This window comes from Urocitellus parryii, chromosome 2, assembly GCF_045843805.1.
Source record: "Urocitellus parryii isolate mUroPar1 chromosome 2, mUroPar1.hap1, whole genome shotgun sequence".
NCBI lineage: Eukaryota > Metazoa > Chordata > Mammalia > Rodentia > Sciuridae > Urocitellus > Urocitellus parryii.
This window is the reverse complement of record NC_135532.1, coordinates 80,962,394-80,983,100: the sequence shown is the minus strand read 5'-3', so window position 1 is coordinate 80,983,100 and position 20,707 is coordinate 80,962,394. Positions and strand designations below refer to the sequence as shown.

The window sequence follows — 20,707 nt, the reverse complement described above, 5'->3', positions numbered from 1 at the left end:
CTCTCTCTCTCTCTCTCTCTCTCTTAAAAAAAAAAAAACAAAAAAAAACACTCTTCAAGCCCAGATATGGTGGCACATGCCTGTAATCCCAGCAACTCAAGAGGCTAAGGCAAGAGGATGGCACATCAAGGCAGCCTCAGTAACTTAGTGAGGGAGGCCCTAAGCAACTTAGCAAGACCCTATCCAAAATAAAAGAAATAAATAAAAAAGGCTGGAGAGGGCTGGGATTGTGGCTCAGTGATAGAGAGTGCTTGCCTAACATGTGTAAAGCACTGGGTTTGATTCTCAGCACCACATATAGATAAAGGTCCATCAATAACTAATAATTTTTTTTAAAGAGCTGGATATGTGACTTAGAGGTTAAGTGCACCTGGGTTCAATCCCCCCACCACCACCCCACACACACCCAAAATATATCCTTCCAGAATAAAGCAGCAGCCTGGGAATGTAGCTTAGTAGTAGAGCATTTGCCTAGGATATGTGAGGTCCTGGGTTCTATACCCAGTACTGCAAAAATGAATAAAGCTGAAATTAAGGCATTCTTAGATGAATAAAAACTGAGAGAATTTGTCAGCAATAGATCTACGATAAATGAAGGGCTAAATAAAATTCTCTAAACGGAAAGATGACAATAAAAGAAAAAACCTTGGAGCATCAGAAAGGAAGAATACACTAAGCAAAAATAGGAGTAAATACAAAAGACTTCTCTTGAGATTGAAGCAAAAATTATAACATTGACTAATTTGATGTAAATGACTGTAGGGGAAATATTTAAGGCAAGGAAAGTAAAGGAACTTAAAGTATAACTTTTCTTACTTTGCTCAAACTGCTAACATTTGTCACACCAGTAGACTACATTTTGATTTGCAATTATATGTCACTGATCAATAAACACAGGAAAATAAGTAGTTGATAGAGCATATTAGACCACAGATATCCTGTGGGAGAATAAAAGAGAAGGTAAAGGATACAATAATACAATAGCTAGAGTAACCACAAAAAAGTCTATCCAAAAACTTGTTCTCAAAAACACTATAAATAAAATTCAAATTCTAAAAAATATTTAAGTAACCCAAAGGAAGGCAGGAAAAAGAAAGCAAACTAAACATAAAAAATAAAATGGCAGACTTAAACCCTAATATGTCAGTAAAAACATTAAATATAAGTATTCTAAATGTACCAATTAAAATATAGAAATTAGCAGAGTGGACTAAAAGACATGACCCAACTATATGCTACAATAAATTACTTCAAATATAAAGATATAGGCACCTGTACTTTGAAAGTAAAAGATGAAAAAATATATAAACATCTATCAAAGAAAAATAAGAGTGGCTAATAACAGAGTAGACTTCAGAGCAAAACAAACTGCCAGAGACAGAAAGTGACATAACAATAAAAGCATCGATACATCAAGACAAGATAGCTACTCCTAAATGTGTATATAACCAAACAACAGAGCCTTAAAAAATATGAAATGCCAAAACTGATAGAACTAAAAGTAGACATAAACAAATTTACAATTACAATTGGAGATTTTTTTTTAGTATCTTTTTAATTGTCCATGGACCTTCCTTTCTTTCTTTCTTTCTTTCTTTCTTTCTTTCTTTCTTTCTTTCTTTCTTTTCTTTTCTTTTCTTTTCTTTTCTTTTCTTTTCTTTTCTTTTCTTTTCTTTCTTTTCTTTCTTTCTTCTTTCTCCTTTCCTTGCAGTTCTGAGAATCAAAAGCACCTCACACATGCAAGGCAAGCACTCTACCACTGAGCCACAACCCCAGAGATTATAACAACTCTTTTTCAAGTCAGTAAGTAGAACAACAGAAAATCACCCAAGACAAAGAACTGAACAATACCATCAACCAACCAGATCTAATTGACTTTTGTAGAATACTCCTCCCAGAATAACCATTCTTTTAGTAACCATAATCATTCTTTGCAAGTGTTTATGGTACATATGAACAGAGACAGTAAGAATGTCTTGGGCCACAAAACAAACCTCAACAAATTTACTAGAATTAAAACCTTACAAAATGTGTTCTCTCACCACAATGAAATCAAACTAAAAAATCAATAACAGACGAGAGTAATGCTTAGACTTAGAAACTAAACACACGTCTAAATAAATAATCCATGGGTCAAAGAAGAAATTTTTTTATTCTAATTTGTTATACATGATGGCAGAATACAATTCATTTCATATTACACCTAAAGAGCACAGTTTTTCGAGACACTGAATATACAAAAAGTATTTTCACACCATTCATGTCTTATACTTGTACTTAGGATAATGATGTCTATTCAATTCTACCATCATTCCTATTCCTTAACCCCTTCCTTTCCCCTCCCTCCCCTTTTCCCTATATAAAGTTCCTCTATTCCTCCCACGCTCCCCTGCCATTGCCATTATGAATCAGCATCCTCATATCAAAGAAAACATTTGGCCTTTGGTGTTTTGGGATTGTCTTGCTTCACTTAGCATTATATTCTCCACCATTTACTGCAAATGCTATGATTTTATTCTCTCTTAATACTGAGTCATGTTCCATTGTGTATATATGGCAAAGTTTCTCTCTCCATTCATCTACTGAAAGGCATCTGGGTTGGTTCCATAATTTAGCTATTGTGAATTGTACTGCTATAAGTGTTTGTATGGCTGTGTCCCTGTAGTATACTGTTTTTTAAGTCCTTTGGGTATAAGCCGAAGAGTGGGATAACCAGGTCAAATGGCGGTTCGGTTCCAAGTTTTCCAAGGAATCTCCATACTGCTTTCCATATTGGCTGCATCAATTTGCAGTCCCACCAGCAATGTATGAGTGTGAGTTTTTCCCCACATCCTTGCCAACACTTATGTTGTTTGTATTCTTGATAGCTGCCATTCTAACTGGAGTGAGAGAGAGTTTTGATTTAGTGAGTAGTTTTGATTTGCATTTTTCTGATTGCTAGAGATATTGAGCATTTTTAATATGTTTGTTGATTAATTGTATATACTCTTCTGAAAAGTTCTGTTCAGTTCCTCGGCCCATTTATTGATTGAGTTATTTGTGGTTTTGGTGTTAGGTTTTTGAGTGCTTTATATATCTTAGAGATTAATGCTCTGATATGCTTATGGTAAAGATTTGCTCCCATTCTATAGGCTCTCTATTCACCTCATTGATTCTTTTGCTGAGAAAAAGCTTTTTAGTTTGAATTCATCCCATTTATTGATTCTTGGTTTTAATTCTTGAACTACAGGAGTTTTTTAAGAAAGTTGGGGCCTAATCCAGCCTGATGGAGATTTGGGCCTATTTTTTCTTCCATTAGGCGCAAGTCTCTGGTTTATTTCCTAGGTCCTTGATCCACTTTGAGTTGAGTTTTGTGTATGGTGAGAGATAGAATTTAATTTCTTTTTGTTACATGTGGATTTCCAGTTTTCCCAGCACCAATTGTTCAAGAGGCTATCTTTTCTCCAGTACATTTTTGGTGCCTTTGTCTAATATAAGATAACTGAAGTTATATGGTTAGACTGTGTGTCCTCTATTCTGTGCCATTGGTCTGTAGGTCTGTTTTGGTGCCAATACTATGCTGTTTTTGTTACTGTTGCCCTGTAGTATAATTTTAGGTCTGGAATACTAATGCCACCAGCTTCACTCTTCTTGCTAAGGATTGCTTTAGCTATTCTGAGTCTCTTATTTTTCCAGATGAATTTCATGATTGTTTTTTCTATTTCTATAAGGAATACCATTGGGATTTTGATTGGTTTTCATTATAGAGGGTTTTTTTACCTCTTTCATTAAATTTATTCCCAAGCATTTTTTTTTTTAGGCTATTGTAATGGGGTGGTTTTCCTAGTTTCACTTTCAGCAGATTTGTCACTGATATACAGAAATGCCTTTGATTTTTGGGTGTTGATTTTATATCCTGCTACTTTGCTGAATTCATTTATTAATAAAGAGGAAATCTTTTTTTAAAATATTTATTTACTTTTTAGTTGTGGTTGGACACAATATCTTTATTTTATTTATTTATTTTTATATGGTGCTGAGGACCAAACCCAGGGCCTCACACATGCTAGGCAAGTGTTCTACCGCTGAGCCACAACCCCAGCCCCAAGAGGAAATCTTAAGAAAAACTAAAAAATACTTTAGCTGACTGAAAATTGAAACAAGCAAGCATATCAAAATTTGTAGAATACAACCAAAGCATTCCTGAGAGGAAAATTTGTAGTATGAAACATGTACATTTAATATTGAAAATTAAGTAAATAATAATGATAACATCAGAAATCAGTGAAATTTTTAAAATCGAAGCAGTAAAAAAGATCATTGAAACACATGTCAGGATCATTGAGAAGATTAGTAAAATAAGGGCTGGGGTTGTGGCTCAGCAATAGAGCACTTGTCTAGCACATGTGAGGCCCTGGGTTCAATCCTCAGCATGACAAAAAATAAATAAAATAAAGGTATTGTGTCCAACTACAACTAAAAAGTAAAATAAAAAAAGATTTGTAAAATGAAGCTGGACATATAACTCAGTGGTAAAGCACTTGCCTTAGCATTCATGAAGCCCTGGTTTCAGTCCCCATATTGGGGGGAAAAAAAAAAAGATTAATAAAATTGGCAAACCTCTAACGAGTAACAAACACTAATAACAGGAATGAAACTGGAGCTATCACTGCCAACCTTGCAGACATCAAAAGGATAATAGTTTTACATATAAATTTTTTAGTAGCTTTATTTTATTTTTTTTATTTTTATATGGTGCTGAGGATTGAACCCAGCGCCTTGCACGTGCAAGGCGAGCGCTCTACCACTGAGCCACAACCCCAGCCCTTTACACATAAATTTGACACCTTTGATAATGGGCCAATTTCTCAAAAAGCACAAACCACCACAACTCACCTAATAAAATACAAATATGAATAACTTTTAAGGAAATTTAATTTTTAATTTTAAAACTCCCTAAAAGGAAATCTCCAGGCCTCCAGAAGAATTATTGAATTAAGAGGAATAGAAGGAAGAACACTTCCAAATTCTTCCTGTAAATTTAGGATTATCCTAATACCCACACCAGAATGAGTCAGTTAAAAGGTGGGGAGCAGAGTGAACTGGGGATGTAACTCAGTGATACAGTACTTGCCTGGCATGCATGAGGCCCTGGGTTCAGTCCCCTGAACCACAAAGTTAAACTAAGAAAGATAACAAACCAATATACCTCGTGAATGGGGAAACCAAAATCCTTAAAAAGAATTAGCAAATTGAATTCATCAAGATAGTAAAAAAAAATTATATATCATGATCAAGTATGACTTATTCCAGAAAGATTCAGTATTCCAAAAGCAATCAATGTAGCCTAGCATATTTAAAGGCTATAGAACAAAAATCACCCAATTTTAACAGTCTATGTAGAAAAAGCATTTGACAAAATTTAACAGTCATTCATGTTTAGGTTTTTTTATATTAAAAGGGCTCATTAAAATATAAATGGGAGGGACTGGAATTGTGGCTCAATGGTAGAGCACTTGCCTAGCATGTGTGAGGCACTGGGTTCAATTCTCAGCAACACATAAAAAATAAATAAATAAAATAAAAAATTTTTTGAAAACTATGTGTGTACACACACACACACACACACATATATATATATATAAAAATGGGAATTCTATATAGGCAACTTGATCAAGAGCACCAATTAAAAAAAAAACTAACATGATGATAAACTTATTTCCTGTCCCCTAAGGGAAGGGTATTTATTTTCATGACTCTTACACAATAATAGTGCTGGAAGTTGTAATCACTACAATAAGGGAACACAATAAAAGACCTGTACTTGTAGATGACATTGTCTCTCTAGAAACTCCTGAGGAATTTATCCCTATGCCCCCCCACCAAATAGAACAGTAACTAATCATTGATTTTAGGAAGTTCACAGGATATAAACCATCTGTATAAAGAATCAAGCACATTTATGTATACTAGCAATGAATATCTAGACACCAAAATTTTAAATACAATGTTATTTACAATTCTAAAACAGTAATAAAGTATCTTCAGCAATAGCTAGTACACCTGGATATCTATATGGAAAAAAAATTGAAGTTGAACTCCTTCCTCACACCAAAAAGAAAAAAGAAAACTCAGATGGATTAAATACCTTAAAATAAGGACTACAGCTAAGGAATTCCTTTAAAATATAGGCAGGAGCCGGGCACAGTGGTGCATGCCTGTGATCCCAGCAGCTTGGGAAGCTGAGGCAGGAGGATCTGAGGCAGTGAGGCTCTAAGCAACGCAGTGAGACCTTGTCTGTAAATAAAATACAAAATAGGGCTGGGGATATGGCTCAGTGGTTAAGTGCCCCTGAGTTCAATTCTCAGTTACCAGCCCCACCCTCACCCCCACATCCCCACACCCCCCCCAAAAAAAAAAAATATATATATATAGGAATGATATTGAATTTGACAATGGCTTTTTAGATATGACATTAAAAACAAGAAATAGCACTTCTCAGAAGATGATATACATTCCATCAACAAATATGAAAAAATGTTTAACATCTCTAATAATTAGAGAAATGCAAATCAAAACTACTCTTAAGATTTCAGTCAGAAATGGCAGTCAGAATGGCAGTTATCAAGAATACAAACAACAATAAATGTTGGCGAGGATGTGGGGGAAAAGGCACACTCATTCAGTGCTGGTGGTACTTCAAATTGGTACAATCAATCTGGAAAGCAATATGGAGATTCCTTAGAAAGCTTGGAATGGAGCCATCATTTGACCCAGCTATCCCACTCCTTGGTCTATATCAAAAGGACTTAAAATCAGCATACTATAGTAATGCAGCCACCTCAATGTTTATAGCAGCTCAATTCATAATAGTTGAACTACGGAAGCAATCTAGGTGCCCTTCAATAGATGAATGGATAAAGAAACTGTTATATAAACACAATGGAATATTACTCAGCACTAAAAGAGAATAATGGCATTTGCAGGTAAATGGATGGAGTTGGAGAATATTATGCTAAGTGAAGTAAGCCAATCCCTAAGCAACAAAGACGAAATGTTCTCTCTGAAGTGGATGCTGATCCATAATGGGGGCGGGGGACATGGGAAAAATGGAGGAACTTTGATGGGGCAAAGGGGAGGGAGAGGTGGGGAGGGAGTATGGGAGCAGGAAAGATGATGGAAAGAGATGGACATCATTACCCTAGGTACATGCACATATGATGTGTTGCCTTATGGTGTACAACCATAGAAATGTAGAAGTTTTGCTGCAGTTGTGTACAATGAATTAAATACATTCTGTTATCATATATACCTAATTAAAATAAATAATTAAGATTAAGATATTAGGTATAGTAGGAAAAAAGAATATGTTAATATTAAACTGCAATTATCTTTTGAGAGACAAACAAATGGCTTAAGAATGAAAAAAAGAGCTAGGGATGTGGCTCAAGCGGTGGCGAGCTCGCCTGGCATGCGCGCGGCCCGACTTCGATCCTCAGCACCACATACAAACAAAGATGCTATGTCCACTGAAAACTAAAAAATAAATATAAAAAAAAAGAATGAAAAAAAAGAAACAGAAGAAAAAATAAGATATTGGACTTCATCAAAATCAAAAGTTTTGTTCACCAAAGGACACTATGAAGTGTAAACAGACAACCTATAAAACCTTGCAAATCATATATCTAATAAGGGTCTAGTATCAGAATACTTAAAGAACTCTTGCAACTCAATACCAGAAAAGCAACCCAATTAAAAAGCAGCCAAAGGACTTGAATAGACATTTCTCCAAGGAATACACAGGAACAGAAACAAAACATGAGAAGATGCTCAGCACCATCATTAGGGAAGTGCAAGTTAAAACTGTAGTGAGATTATCACAACATACCTAATCCATATAACTAAAATGTTAAAATGCTGACAACACCAAAGATTGTAAAGATGCAGAGAAAAAAAATACAAAGATGCAGGTTACTTATCTTTTGCTAGTGGGAAAGTAAAGTGATACTGCCAGTCTGAAAAATCCTGAGTATTTGTTCCACAAAAATGAAATCCTGTGTTCACCCAAAACCTGTACACAAATGTTTTAGCAGCTTTATTTGTAATAGTCTAAAATTAGAAACAATTCAAATGTTCTTCAACAGGTGAATGGTTAAAAAGTATGGTAATCCATACCATGAAATATTACTCTGCAATTAAAAGAAACCAGCAAAAACCTAGATAATCTCCAGAGAATTGTGCTGGGGGGGGGGGGGAGGGTTGAGGATTTAGCTCAGTTGGTAGAGTGCTCGTCTTGCATGCACAGGACCATGCATTCAATCCCCAGCACCAAAAAAAAAAAAAAAAAAAAAAAAAAGGCCAACATTTCACGTTATGTACTGTATTATAGCTTCTTGTTCTTGTTGCTGGGAGTCAAAGCCAGGGCCTCATGCATGCTAGACAAGGCAAGTAGTAGTTCTATCCCAACCTGTTAATGTTTTTGAAATGATTATATTATAAATATGGGGAATTAATAGCTGCTAGAGAGGCTGGAGTTACAGGTCGGTGGTAGAGCATTTGCCCAACCTGTGCTAGGTCCTAAGTTCTATCATCAGCAACAGAAAAAAAAAAAAAAAAGTTTTTAGAGGTTAGAGGGTGGAGCTAGAGGGAAGTTGCTATAAGCTATAAAAGATTAAGTGAGGAAGGAAAGTCTCTCTGTTGACTATATGAAGGTGTGCTATTTTACTATAGTTTTATAAGATGTCACCCTTAGGGGCTGGGGATGTGGCTCAAGTGGTAGCGCGCTCGCCTGGCATGCATGCGGCCCGGGTTCAATCCTCAGCACCACATACAAAACAAAGAGGTTGTGTCCGCCGAAAAAAACTAAAAAATAAATATTAAAATATTCTCATTCTCTCTCTCTCTCTCTCTCTCTCTCTCTCTCTCTCTCTCTCTCTCTCTCTCTCTCTCTCTCTCTCTCTCAAAAAAAAAAAAAATAAGATGTCACCCTTAGAAGAAACTGAATAAATGATACCAGGGATCTTTGTGTATCATTACTTAGAATTTCAATAAAGAGCTAAGACTTTTTAATAAAAGTATGAGAACAAATGCATGGGAAGTATGTATTTATTCCTTGGGTTGTGTGCTTATCTACAGCGAGTTTTTTTCACCTTTTGCCTAATTTGTTCTTTTTCTGTTTCCTGCTCTAGTGCCTTTGCTAAGTTGCCATGCCATATGTTTTTCCTTAGGCTTATACTCTGGTAGAACATGGATGAGATTCTCTTTGATACCTTGCCCATATTACCTGGAACTAATTTATCTTTTTCCCCCAGCCTGCAGGTACTGCATTTTGATCAGCTGTTATGTGTAGACTGTAGGGATAGAGGAGTTTCCTCAGCCAAATGCAGAGCTTGAATGAAAGGGTAGATTCATCATTATATAAAATATATGTAAGAAGATTTGAAGTTGGTGTCAACATACCTTATATACAAACAGAGAGAGAAAAAATTGTATATATGTGTATTAAGAATTGTAATGCAAAAAAAAAGAGTACATGTATAATGGCATTTTAAAAAGGGTAGATTCTGTTCTCTCTAATCCCATTAAATATCCAACACCTGCTCTACCCCTCCAAGGCATATTCGGCCCTGAGGACTTTATTCCCTTAGTTAAACAGAGTGATTTAGGAGCTTGTAAGCCCTTGAAGCCCTTCCTAATGCTGCTCAAGTCACTCCCAGCTGGGTAGGAGTTGTCTACTGGAGGTTTTCCCTAACTTATCTGAGGACTGTCTTCTCACCCCATTAACCTACTTTTCGCTGAATTGAAGGTTTTAATGCAATAATCTCATGTTCTCTTCTATTAATGAGAAGTAGGTTATAGAGGTAGAATTAGGAGACATGATGGAGATTCTATACCTGATATTAGTGTTTCCTTCTCTGACTGCTCTTGTTTCCAAAGAGCACTTAAAATTGTACCCCCTTTTGGTGTTTGTTTGCTGCTGATAAATTTATTAGTGGTTTTATTTTCCTTTGTTTCTTTCTTCTTCAGTTTCTTAATAAATAACACAATCTACTTCATTTATTACCTTTAATGGAATTTTCACCTATTTTTTAATATTTATTTTTTAGTTATACGTAGACACAATATCTTTATTTTATTTTTATGTGGTGCTAAGGATTGAACCCAGTGCTTCCATGCATGCTGGGCAAGTGCTCTTCCTCTGAGCCACAATCCCAGCTCAAATTTTCACCTATTGATTTGGTAATTAGGAAAAACAAGTGTTTGCAAGTATTTCTAAGGTTCAGCTGAAGCTCAAAGACTCCTGCTTTAATTTTCAGTGATATTAGAAAATGTCTAGACATCACATTTTGAAATGATATTTACTTTTCTGTTCTAAGCCCCCATTTTGGCCTGATCTAAGATTTTGCTTCCTGATGAAGTCCATCTTGTATTTCTAGTCTTTACTATTTTTCTCCTGCTTGAACAAAGATGATAATGTAATAATGTCAGGCAAAGTAACATACAGAAGGAATGACTACATTGCTCTTTTTCACCTTTTATTTTTTCCTGCAAGAATCATTTCTGGACATTATACCAAGAGTTCTAGTCTACAGGTTTCATTTTTTGTCCTTGTGAGTATTTATTTGAAATTATTTAATTTTTTATAGGAACAAGTAATGAAAGAACCTGAAATTAACACAACCCTTCAGATGTACTTCTTTGGAAAAAGAGGAGAAAGAAAACTTCACTATAAAGAATTTCGAAGGTAATATAAATGTATTTATTTAGGAGAATGTTATGAAGTGCCGTGGCACATGCCTATAATCCCAGGGGCTTGGGAGGCTGAGGCAGGACCATCATGAGTTAAAAGCAAGACACTAAGCAACTCAGTGAGACTCTATCTCTAAATAAAATACAAAACAGGGCTGGGGATGTGGCTCAGTTTTCAAGTACCCCTGAATTCAATCCCCAGTACAAGGGGAAAAAAATGTTATGCATAAGAAATGAAGAAACTGGGGCTGGGGTTGTGGCTTAGTGATAGAGTGCTCGCCTAGCATGCATGGGTTCGATCCTCAGTACCACATAAATGTAAAATAAAGATATTGTGTTCATCTAAAACTAAAAAATAAATATTGAAAAAAAGAAATGAAGAAACTGAATATATTCATTTCTCAACACTGCAGACCAAAAACTACTCTATGTGGGTCTAAATGGCATTTTGTCTCTGAGAAATGAACCTATGAAGCATAAAGTTACTTATGCTCAAAATATTCTAATCTATTATAAAAAGTAATCTGTTTTATGGAATATAATAATTCTTTTTAGTAATTTTGTGTTTGCAACTAAGAGACATGCCCCTGGTGTCAGTTTATTCTTAATGCAAAACAAAGCAACCCATCTTAAAACACAGACCATTTATTATGCGCATTAGTCCTCAGGTCAGTTGGATGTAATTCCAGTGGGGGCCAGGTTAGGTTGGTCTTGACTGGACTTACTCTTTTGCAGTCTGCTGATAGGTTAGCTGATAGTGATCTCTTCTAAGGTTACCTCTGATGAAACAATTTAGCTGTGCTCCACATGGTCTCTGATTCTCTAGCACAAGGGCTAGCCAGCTTTTTCTGCAAAGGGCCAAATGGTAAATATGGCCTCTGTCACAATTGCACAACTCTACTCTTGTAGTGTGAAAGCAGCCAAAAATAATACATTAACAAACAGACATGTCCAAATTTCAGTAAAACTTTACATGAACATTATTCTTAAACAACTTATTTAACTTCTCATTATCTGTAGAATGAGAATAATTATATATATATATATATTTACACACACACACACACACACACATATACATATACACACACATGAATGTTTAAATATAGGATCCTGCTTAACTTCTTCCCAATGAGAGTATCTCCATACAAAACAAGATACGTGCCTCCTTGTGCCACTCCATTAACCAAAGTCCTAAAACAGATATCAGAAAGCAGTACAGAATGGTAGGGAAAACACTGATTTGGGAAACACAAGCCTTGCATCTTGTTCAACTCAGTGGAGTTTAATAAAGACTTATTGAATGCGTACTATGTACTATTTGTCAGGCCATGTTTCAAACATTGGGAACAGTCCCTTATAGGGTCATACAGAAACATTTAAATGCATTGTAATCAATGCTTTCATAGATTAAGAGGTATTTTGGTAATGCAGAAAATCATTTAGTGCTCCCTGTGTTGAAGTTTGGGAGCAAATGAGCAGGGAAGGACCCCATTAAAGAGGAAGACCGTGAATTTAAACAGATACTAATATGTGCAGCTATTGTATGATGTTCTTCAAATCAGTTGAAGAAGCCCAAGGGGACATAAGCAAGAAAGCTCATACTGAGAATATGAGCAAGAAAGTGGCTCAGACTATCAAAAAGTGAAGTCTGCCTGGGCTTAATTAATGAGGAAAATGAAAAGATGGTTACAGCACTGTTAGCAGCTACTGTTGAATACTTATGACATGTGTGGCATTTTTCTAAGCATTTTATATATATTATCTTGCCTGTCCTTGTAAGGTGAGATAGGTATTCTTCCCTTTTATTACTAGAACCAGTGAATATGTATCATACCATTCATCAGCTCCATTTAGAAATAAGATGTTGTCTTTGATCTATGTGTCTCTATCACTCTCACTTGCACTTTCTCTCTCTCTCTCTATCCAGTCACCAAATACTGTTAATTCTTTTTTCATCAATAATCTCTTGGATTCTTCTACTTCTCTCTATACCCATTACTACTACAATTCAGTCACTATCACCTTTCCTCTAGTAATGCAGCAGCCTCTGACAGGTCTCTTTGCTTCATGTCTGATCTATCAGTGCAAACTTGAAATGCTTCCAGTTTTAGATAATATTCTGCTTTGACCCATAAATAAACATGGCATTTAAAAATTTGTATATCCACTACTACCAGAAAATGTAGATAACAGACTTTTGCCTACCACATAGGAAGAAGCCCAAGATAAAACAAGTTTTTAAGGTTTGGAGGGAATTTTAAAGCAAATAATTGTTTACAGTGACAAATTTTCTCCCACTGCATTAGAATGTACCTCTTTTTTCACCCCATTTATTTTTATTTAAATTGTGACATGACAGTAAAGAAATTTTAACATGTAGAAAAGTAAAGAGATCTGTAACATATTAAAATTCATAGAAATAATAATACTTTTCACATGATTTAGTAATAAAACAAGTGCAGCATTTCTGGGTCCTATTCAGATATCCTTTCAACTTGTACCTTTCCCAGGAGCTATTGATGAAAGTTTCATCAATGTGCCATGTTGTTTTTATGAGAAAGGAATGTTGATCATATAGACATACGTTATTGTCCAAAAGATTATCGATATCTTTAGGAAGATCTTTCAATTCAAAGCCATTGGTTACGTATAAATTTTGATATCTGAAAAATTTTAGAAACTATTAATTATAATTAACATTCTAAAAGCAGTGCCCCTTAAACTTGTCTGATCATTGATAATGTTTCTATATTGGAAAAATTGTTTTCCATGGAATTTTATTTTCTTTGGATATATCAAAACAATTTACATAATTTTAAAATATTTATCAAAATGTAGATTGCCAGGGCTGGGGTTGTGGCTCAAGTGGTAGAGCACTTCCCTAGCATGTGCTAGGCACTGGGTTCAATTCTTAGCACCACATATAAATAAATGAATGAATACATCCATCAACATCTAATTAAAACACACACACACACACACACATACACACAAAATGTATATTGCCAGATATAATTTACACAAATAAATTGAGTATGGGAAATCAGAGATTGAATGAAGCAGGCATTGAACCTTACCAACTTCTCTGCATCTTCTTCCCCACAACCCTTTTTATAACACTAACACTATAACTGCTCACTATATCAAGACACCTGTCAATCAGGAGGGAATAATGAAGGCACTTTGAAGTACTATTTACAATATTATGGTTGAATGCTATTAATTGCTTTTATCAATTTTTTTGTATTTTAATATTTAGATTTACAGAAAATTTACAAACAGAGATTCAAGAAATGGAATTCCTTCAGTTTTCTAAAGGTTTGAGTTTCATGAGAAAAGAAGACTTTGCAGAGTGGCTACTTTTTTTCACTAACACTGAAAATAAAGACATTTATTGGAAAAACGTTAGAGAGAGGTTGTCAGCAGGAGAGGTTCGTATGCCCTTTTCATTTGCATGTGATAAAGATGAAATAAGTTAGCATTTTCTTTTTTATTAAAGTAACTTCTAAGTTAACCAAGATTGTTCTTTTATGGAACTATAAAATTAAGTTGAAGAATATTTTGCACATACTGTTTTCCTATGAATGAACTACTAAGACAGAATTAGTATAGTAATCATGAGTTTACATTACCACTAAAGTTAGGAACAAGAATCTCCTCTTACCACTGTTATTAAATATATGTTGGAGGACCTTAGCCATTGCAAATAAGTAAGGTTATTTTTTTAAAGAGTATAAAAATTGGAAGGTAACAGTTGTCTTTCCACTTGATGTGATTTTGTGCCCAGAGAATCCAGTCAAAAAAATCATTAGAAACAATAATTCAAGTAAATGCCTATTGCAGTGCTAATATATTAGAAGTACCTGTCCTAGATACCAATTTCAAGATAGAAAATGTAATGGGGTGTGTGTATGAAGTATAGAATGATGACCACCAAACTATTAGTAATGATTACTGTGCAGTAGTGAGATTCCAAGTGATTTTTACTTTCTCTCTTAATACTTTTATGTATTGTTCCAAAAATTATTTTGCGGCAGACATATAATTTTATATAACTTTTTTAAAAACATTATTTCTAATGTGAAAGAAAATATTAAACATAATAAAAGATCCCATTATAACTGAAATATAAATATATAACAATTAGAAATACATCTAACAGTGGCTGGGGTTATAGTTCAGTGGTAGAGTACTTCTCTCGCACACATGAGGCACTGGGTTCAATCATCAGCACCACATTAAAAAAATAAATAAATAAAGGGCTGGGGACATAGCTTGGTAAGTGATTGCCTCGCAGGTACAAGGTCCTGAGTTCAATCTCCAGCACCACAAAAATAAAATAAAAATAAAGGTATTGTGTTCATCTACAACTAAAAACAAAAAAAAAAAATGAAGAAAGCTTTCTAATGTTGATGGCTATCAAAGAAAACTTATCTATATTATATATGGGATATATATATGTATGTGTGTGTGTGTGTATATATATATATACATACATATATATATATATATATATACATACATACATATTATAATGGCCACTCTTTCTTTAATAGGTCTATAAATAGAATGATTTTATTACTTAGAACATCCTAGATTTACTGCAGTTACAAATTAACTGGTTATTTAAAAAAATATTTTGTTTTAGTTGTAGTTGGACACAATACCTTTATTTTATTTTTATGTGGTGCTGAGGATCGAAACCAGCATCCCACATGTGCTAGGCAAGGGCTCTACCGCTGAGCCACAACCCTAGCCCCTGATTAATAGACTATTAATAAAATAAAGCAAAGTCTAGAAATGTGTGAAGAGGATGTTCCCACTGTAAAACAAGATTTTGTGTATGTGTATGTACACGTGAAATAGTATACAAGTAGAATATTTCTGGTAGGATGAACAGGTGTCAGTGCTTTATCTCTGGGAAAAGGAATTGAAGATTAGAAGAGTAACAAAATTTTTTCATTATTTATACTTTGTACTGCTTGAATTTTTATGATGTTCACAGCCAAATTGAGCCAGAACATTAGGGTAGGTTGCAGAAAGGCCAAAGAAAGTGCCCAGAGCGCAGCAAGACATATGTTTTACTGTGAAAAGCTTATGAGAGTTTAGTGACTGCTTCAAGAAGAGTTCAGTAGCAATTGGCTGAACACATAGTACCTCTGTCCCTCATTGTTTTGCCAAATAGTTTCTCCTCTCCCTCATCCTTTTTTGACCAGTGGCAGCCAGCTGGATGAATAATACATATCCTTTCCACAATGCCCTCAGTTCTACACTAGTTCTCACTCAGGGAGTTTATATGTTAGTGTATAGAAGCAGTGACATAATCAGCATTAGCTTACTTAGTTTGACCAGTATCCCAAGGAGTAACTACCCTGATGTACATGCAGGCAAGTAGCTTTCTACAGATAACACTAACTTTTAGCCCCAGTTCTCAGTATGCATAAGAAAAAGCCAGTTTCCTTCAAGATATTATGTATTTGGACATTAAGGGACATAGTGTTTTACCATCCCTCTTTTCTTTAAGGATGCTACACGTTCATATTACTTCTTTAGAAACTTGAGTAAGACCACACATATGCAAAGAACATCATCCTGAAGTTCCCTACAAGTTCCCTTCACTTTTCTAAAAATAGTGAAAATGTTACTTTTTTTTTTTTTTTAAGAGAGAGTGAGAGAGGAGAGAGAGAGAGAATTTTTTTTTTTAATATTTATTTTTTAGTTCTCGGCGGACACATCTTTGTTGGTATGTGGTGCTGAGGATCGAACCCGGGCCGCACGCATGCCAGGCGAGCTCGCTACCGCTTGAGCCACATCCCCAGCCCGAAAAATGTTATTTTTAAGTTATGAATTTTTATACTTTTTACTTTAATTTTTTTATAGTTGTAGATGGACAGAATGTCTTTATTTTTATGTGGGCTGAGGATCAAACTCAATGCCTCATACATGCAAAGCAACTGCTCTGCCGTTGAGCTACAGCCCCAGCCCTATACTTTTTACTTTTAATGGAAAAATTATCTTTTAATATTTTTTTGTTTTGTTTTGAGGGATTTCTTTGGGGTTTTTATTTGTCTGTTTCATAGTGTTGGAGATGGAATCCAGGGCTATACACGTGTTAGGCAAGCATTCTACCACTGAGCCATATCCCCAGACCTTTGTTTTTATTTGAAATACATAGATTTTGAAGTCAGATGGACAGAGGTCCACATCTAATTGTTCCACTTAATAGACCTGGTCAAATTACCTAACTCCTAAAGGATTACTTACCTAAAACTTTCTCTAAGATCACCAGAGTAAGTGGCAAAACTGGAATTTCAACCTAAGTCTATCTCCAAACCTAAATTCTCTTGTTCAGTACTATGTTCACTAAAAAAACTAAGCAGAAGTGGCCACTTAACAGACTGTGTAAGTTTCCTTGAGCTACCATAAGAAAATACCACCAACTGAGCAGCTTAAACAATACAAATGTATTTCCTCTCTATTCAAGAGGAAGTCAAAACTCCAGCAGGGCTATTATCTGGTAATAGCTTGCTCACAGCGTCATCTCTTTTTGTCCTCATATGGCCATTTCTTTGTGCACACATAAGGAGACCTAGTATTCACAAGAGTGAATGAGCTCTGATATCTCTTCTTCTTATTGGACACCAGTCTTATTGGATTAGGGCTCAATTCCTATTATATATTCATCTCTTTACAGGCCCTGTCGCCAAAATAAAGTTACATTGGGGATTAAGGCTTCATAATATGAATTCAGTCCATAATTCAGGGCCACCCCAAGGTTTACACTGTATAACTCGAGGAGACCCCATTAACACAGTCTCCAGTCTATACAGTCACAGAGTGGCCCTACTAGTTATTCTCACACTGTTCTTAAATTCTAAAACCTTTAATTCTAGTATTATTCTGCATCTTCAACTTTTTAATAGGCTTGCTTAGATCTAACTTTATAAGCTTTATGATAGAAAAGATGACTCACAATTATATTCATAAGATTGCTTAATGTTTTTATAAAATTGTAATAAAACCTCTTTATTTTTATTAGAGCATTAGTTTGGATGAGTTCAAGTCATTTTGCCATTTTACAACCCACTTGGAAGACTTTGCCATTGCCATGCAAATGTTTAGCTTAGCTAATCGACCTGTCAGACTAGGTAAGATATATGAATCATTTTTTTTTTAATATTTATTTTTTAGGCGGACACAACATCTTTGTATGTGGTGCTGAGGATCGAACCCAGGCCGCACGCATGCCAAGCGAGCGCGCTACCACTTGAGCCACATCCTCAGCCCCTGAATCATTTAATTTTTATCATCCATAAACTATTTCTGTTTTTCAACTAGATGATACCAATCAAGAAACCAGTTTTCAGCAAAATAATTTTCCTTTTATTTCTATATAGTTATTCTAGATTTACAATATCAAAAGATTTATTCAACAGTTACTGTTTTGCTTTTGTTTCTCATTCTCCTAAAAAGGAAAGGAAATATTTAAATATGCGGCTAACATTTCAATTAAATTAAAATATCTTACTTAGACTTACAGTTACTCTTATGTCATTTCTAAACCAAATTCATTATTTGAATAAATTCATTATGAGTATTTTTGTATTTTAGTTCCCAAATAATAAAACCTTAGATTTCGTTTTACTTCTCATATAAAGAAAATTTAGATTAATTCCACTTACACTGTTTCACCTATTTGATGGGTTGTTTTTTGTTTGTTTAAAGCGGAGTTTAAGAGAGCTGTAAAAGTAGCAACAGGACAAGAGCTCTCAAACAATATTTTGGACACGGTCTTCAAGATCTTTGATTTGGATGATGATGAATGCCTTAGCCATGAAGAGTTTCTTGGGGTGTTAAAAAACAGGATGCATCGAGGTTTATGGGTAACATATTTTGAGTTTTTAAAAAACTACATGTTACATGTTACTAATATTGATAATGTTATTATCAATGGGCAAATTACAGTCTTAAATGGAATTTTAACCATTTATAAAGCAATTATAAGCTATAGTTGAAACACTGAAATATCTTTTTCATAAAATGAATTTCAGCATTTTTCTTTGCTTTTAAAAAAAATTTGAACCTAATAGATACCACTATTCAGAAATCATAGCCTAGGATTTGACTTTGGGCTCTATAGTCATACAACCTCTTTAGATTCAAATCTAGCTTTATTGTTTATTAAATGCTGAATTTTGCAGAACTTAATTTTCTGAGCCTCCACTCATATTTCTCATCTGTCTAATGAGAATACTGATAAAATCTACCAGAAAGAATTATTAGAATTGAGTGTAAAATACTTAGCACCAAAACTGAGACACATGAAATAAATATTAGCTATTATAATTATTCACTCATCTTCACCTATTGGTCTATAAAATAAACTTGGAATTTATTTAGATTAATAGCTCCTGGAAGCACTCATGAAAGATATCTGCAAAGGTTTCCAAAACTAGGTTCCAAAGAGAATCTACATGGTACATAGGGAGGTAGTTAGGCTGGAAGAAAGAGGATAATAGAATATACAGTGTCCAAGTTCTTGCAGATAAGGCTATTCATTTACAACTTAGAAAAGCAAGCTCAGTTTTCTGCAACAAACATAGTTTGTGGAAAATTAGTAAATTTGATTTTCATTAAAACCTTCAGTTTTTCTAGGGAGGAGTGTGGGAAGGAAATAAGCAAAACCATAAAGCTCACATGAAATAATGTTTATCCTTGAAGAAAATGACTGTATATTTTACTGTTGGTCAACAGGTGCCACAACAACAGAGTATACAAGAATACTGGAAATGTGTGAAAAAAGAAAGCATTAAAGGAGTAAAAGAAGCCTGGAAACAAGCTGGAAATGGCCTTTTTTAAATTAAAATAATAATAAGGCAATTATATTGCTCCAAATGCCAAAATTTGATATTTTTTAAAAAATACTTGCTGCTCTTACTTTTAAGTCTTCACTGATTTCCTTTGTAATATAGAGATGCCATATATTTGCTTTCTAATTCAATAATTTCTTGATATATTTTCAGAAAAGAACTCTTTAGAAAGGAAAATATTGTTTTACAAAATCAGATATTGGATTCTGTCCAAAGACCTAATTCCAAGTAACATTTAGTGCTTTGGGAAGATGGAAAAGCTTACTTCTTCACTGATTCTTTAGGCACAAAAGCATGATACGCTTTCTGGAAGAGTGGATAAGTGCTTATGGGAAAAAAGTACTTGATTCACAAGGCCAGTGTTGATTTCAGAAGTTGTGATGTTCCTAATAGGGTAAATGAAGTTAAAACTTGAGACTTTTCTCATTTGTATCATATCTCATGTCTGTTTTATTTCAGTTAGCTGTACATTTGGTGTCTTTAATAAAAATAACATGTAAAAAATGTTTGTATCTTATATCTGGAAGCAGAATAAAATATTCACACATACAAAATATGCAGATGCTTTTTATTTTACATATATTTTTAATACCACATTTTAAAAATGTAAATACTTTAATTCCTTGTCACTTTCGCTAGTTTATGTTCTTAAAAACTAGTATAGGGTTGGGGGTGTAGCTCAGCGGTAGAGCACTTTCCTAGCATGCTGGAGGCCCTGAGTTTGATCTCTAGCACTGGGAGGAAAAAATTAAAAAGTGTGGTTGGGGAGAATTTTGATCACAAGATCAGGGTATCATGAAATATTCTGGGTTGTGGGAAATGTTTAAAGTGATACTAGAAATTAACGGGCATTAAAGCAAATATAAAATTGTGTAAAATGGTTACTTCTTTTAAAAATAAATAATCAATAAAATTTACTAAAAAAAAATAAATATGCTTCTTGCGGCTAGGGTTGTGGCTCAGCAGTAGAGCACTTACCTAGCGAGGTGTTGGATTTGATCCTCAACACCACGTAAAAAGAAGTAAATAAAATAAATGTATTTAAAACCAGTTTTACCTCTATAGAGAACTGCTCATTCCAGGGCCATGGCCTGGTCTGTAACATC

At 34.5% G+C, this 20,707-nt stretch overlaps 1 protein-coding gene across 3 annotated transcripts in view; it reads left to right on the top strand.

Moving 5' to 3' along the window:
* Positions 1-20,140, top strand: part of Micu2 (mitochondrial calcium uptake 2) — a 109,520-nt gene extending 89,380 nt beyond the window's left edge. For all 3 annotated transcript variants that reach the window (XM_026394916.2, XM_026394915.2, XM_026394917.2), the window contains 5 exons: positions 10,626-10,723; positions 13,991-14,162; positions 17,771-17,879; positions 18,457-18,614; positions 19,486-20,140. In XM_026394916.2, the coding sequence (XP_026250701.1) occupies positions 10,626-10,723; positions 13,991-14,162; positions 17,771-17,879; positions 18,457-18,614; positions 19,486-19,590 (642 nt within the window). In that variant the 3' untranslated portion in view covers positions 19,591-20,140. The remainder of the gene's footprint in view (positions 1-10,625; positions 10,724-13,990; positions 14,163-17,770; positions 17,880-18,456; positions 18,615-19,485) is intronic.
* The last annotated feature ends 567 nt before the right edge of the window (positions 20,141-20,707 follow it).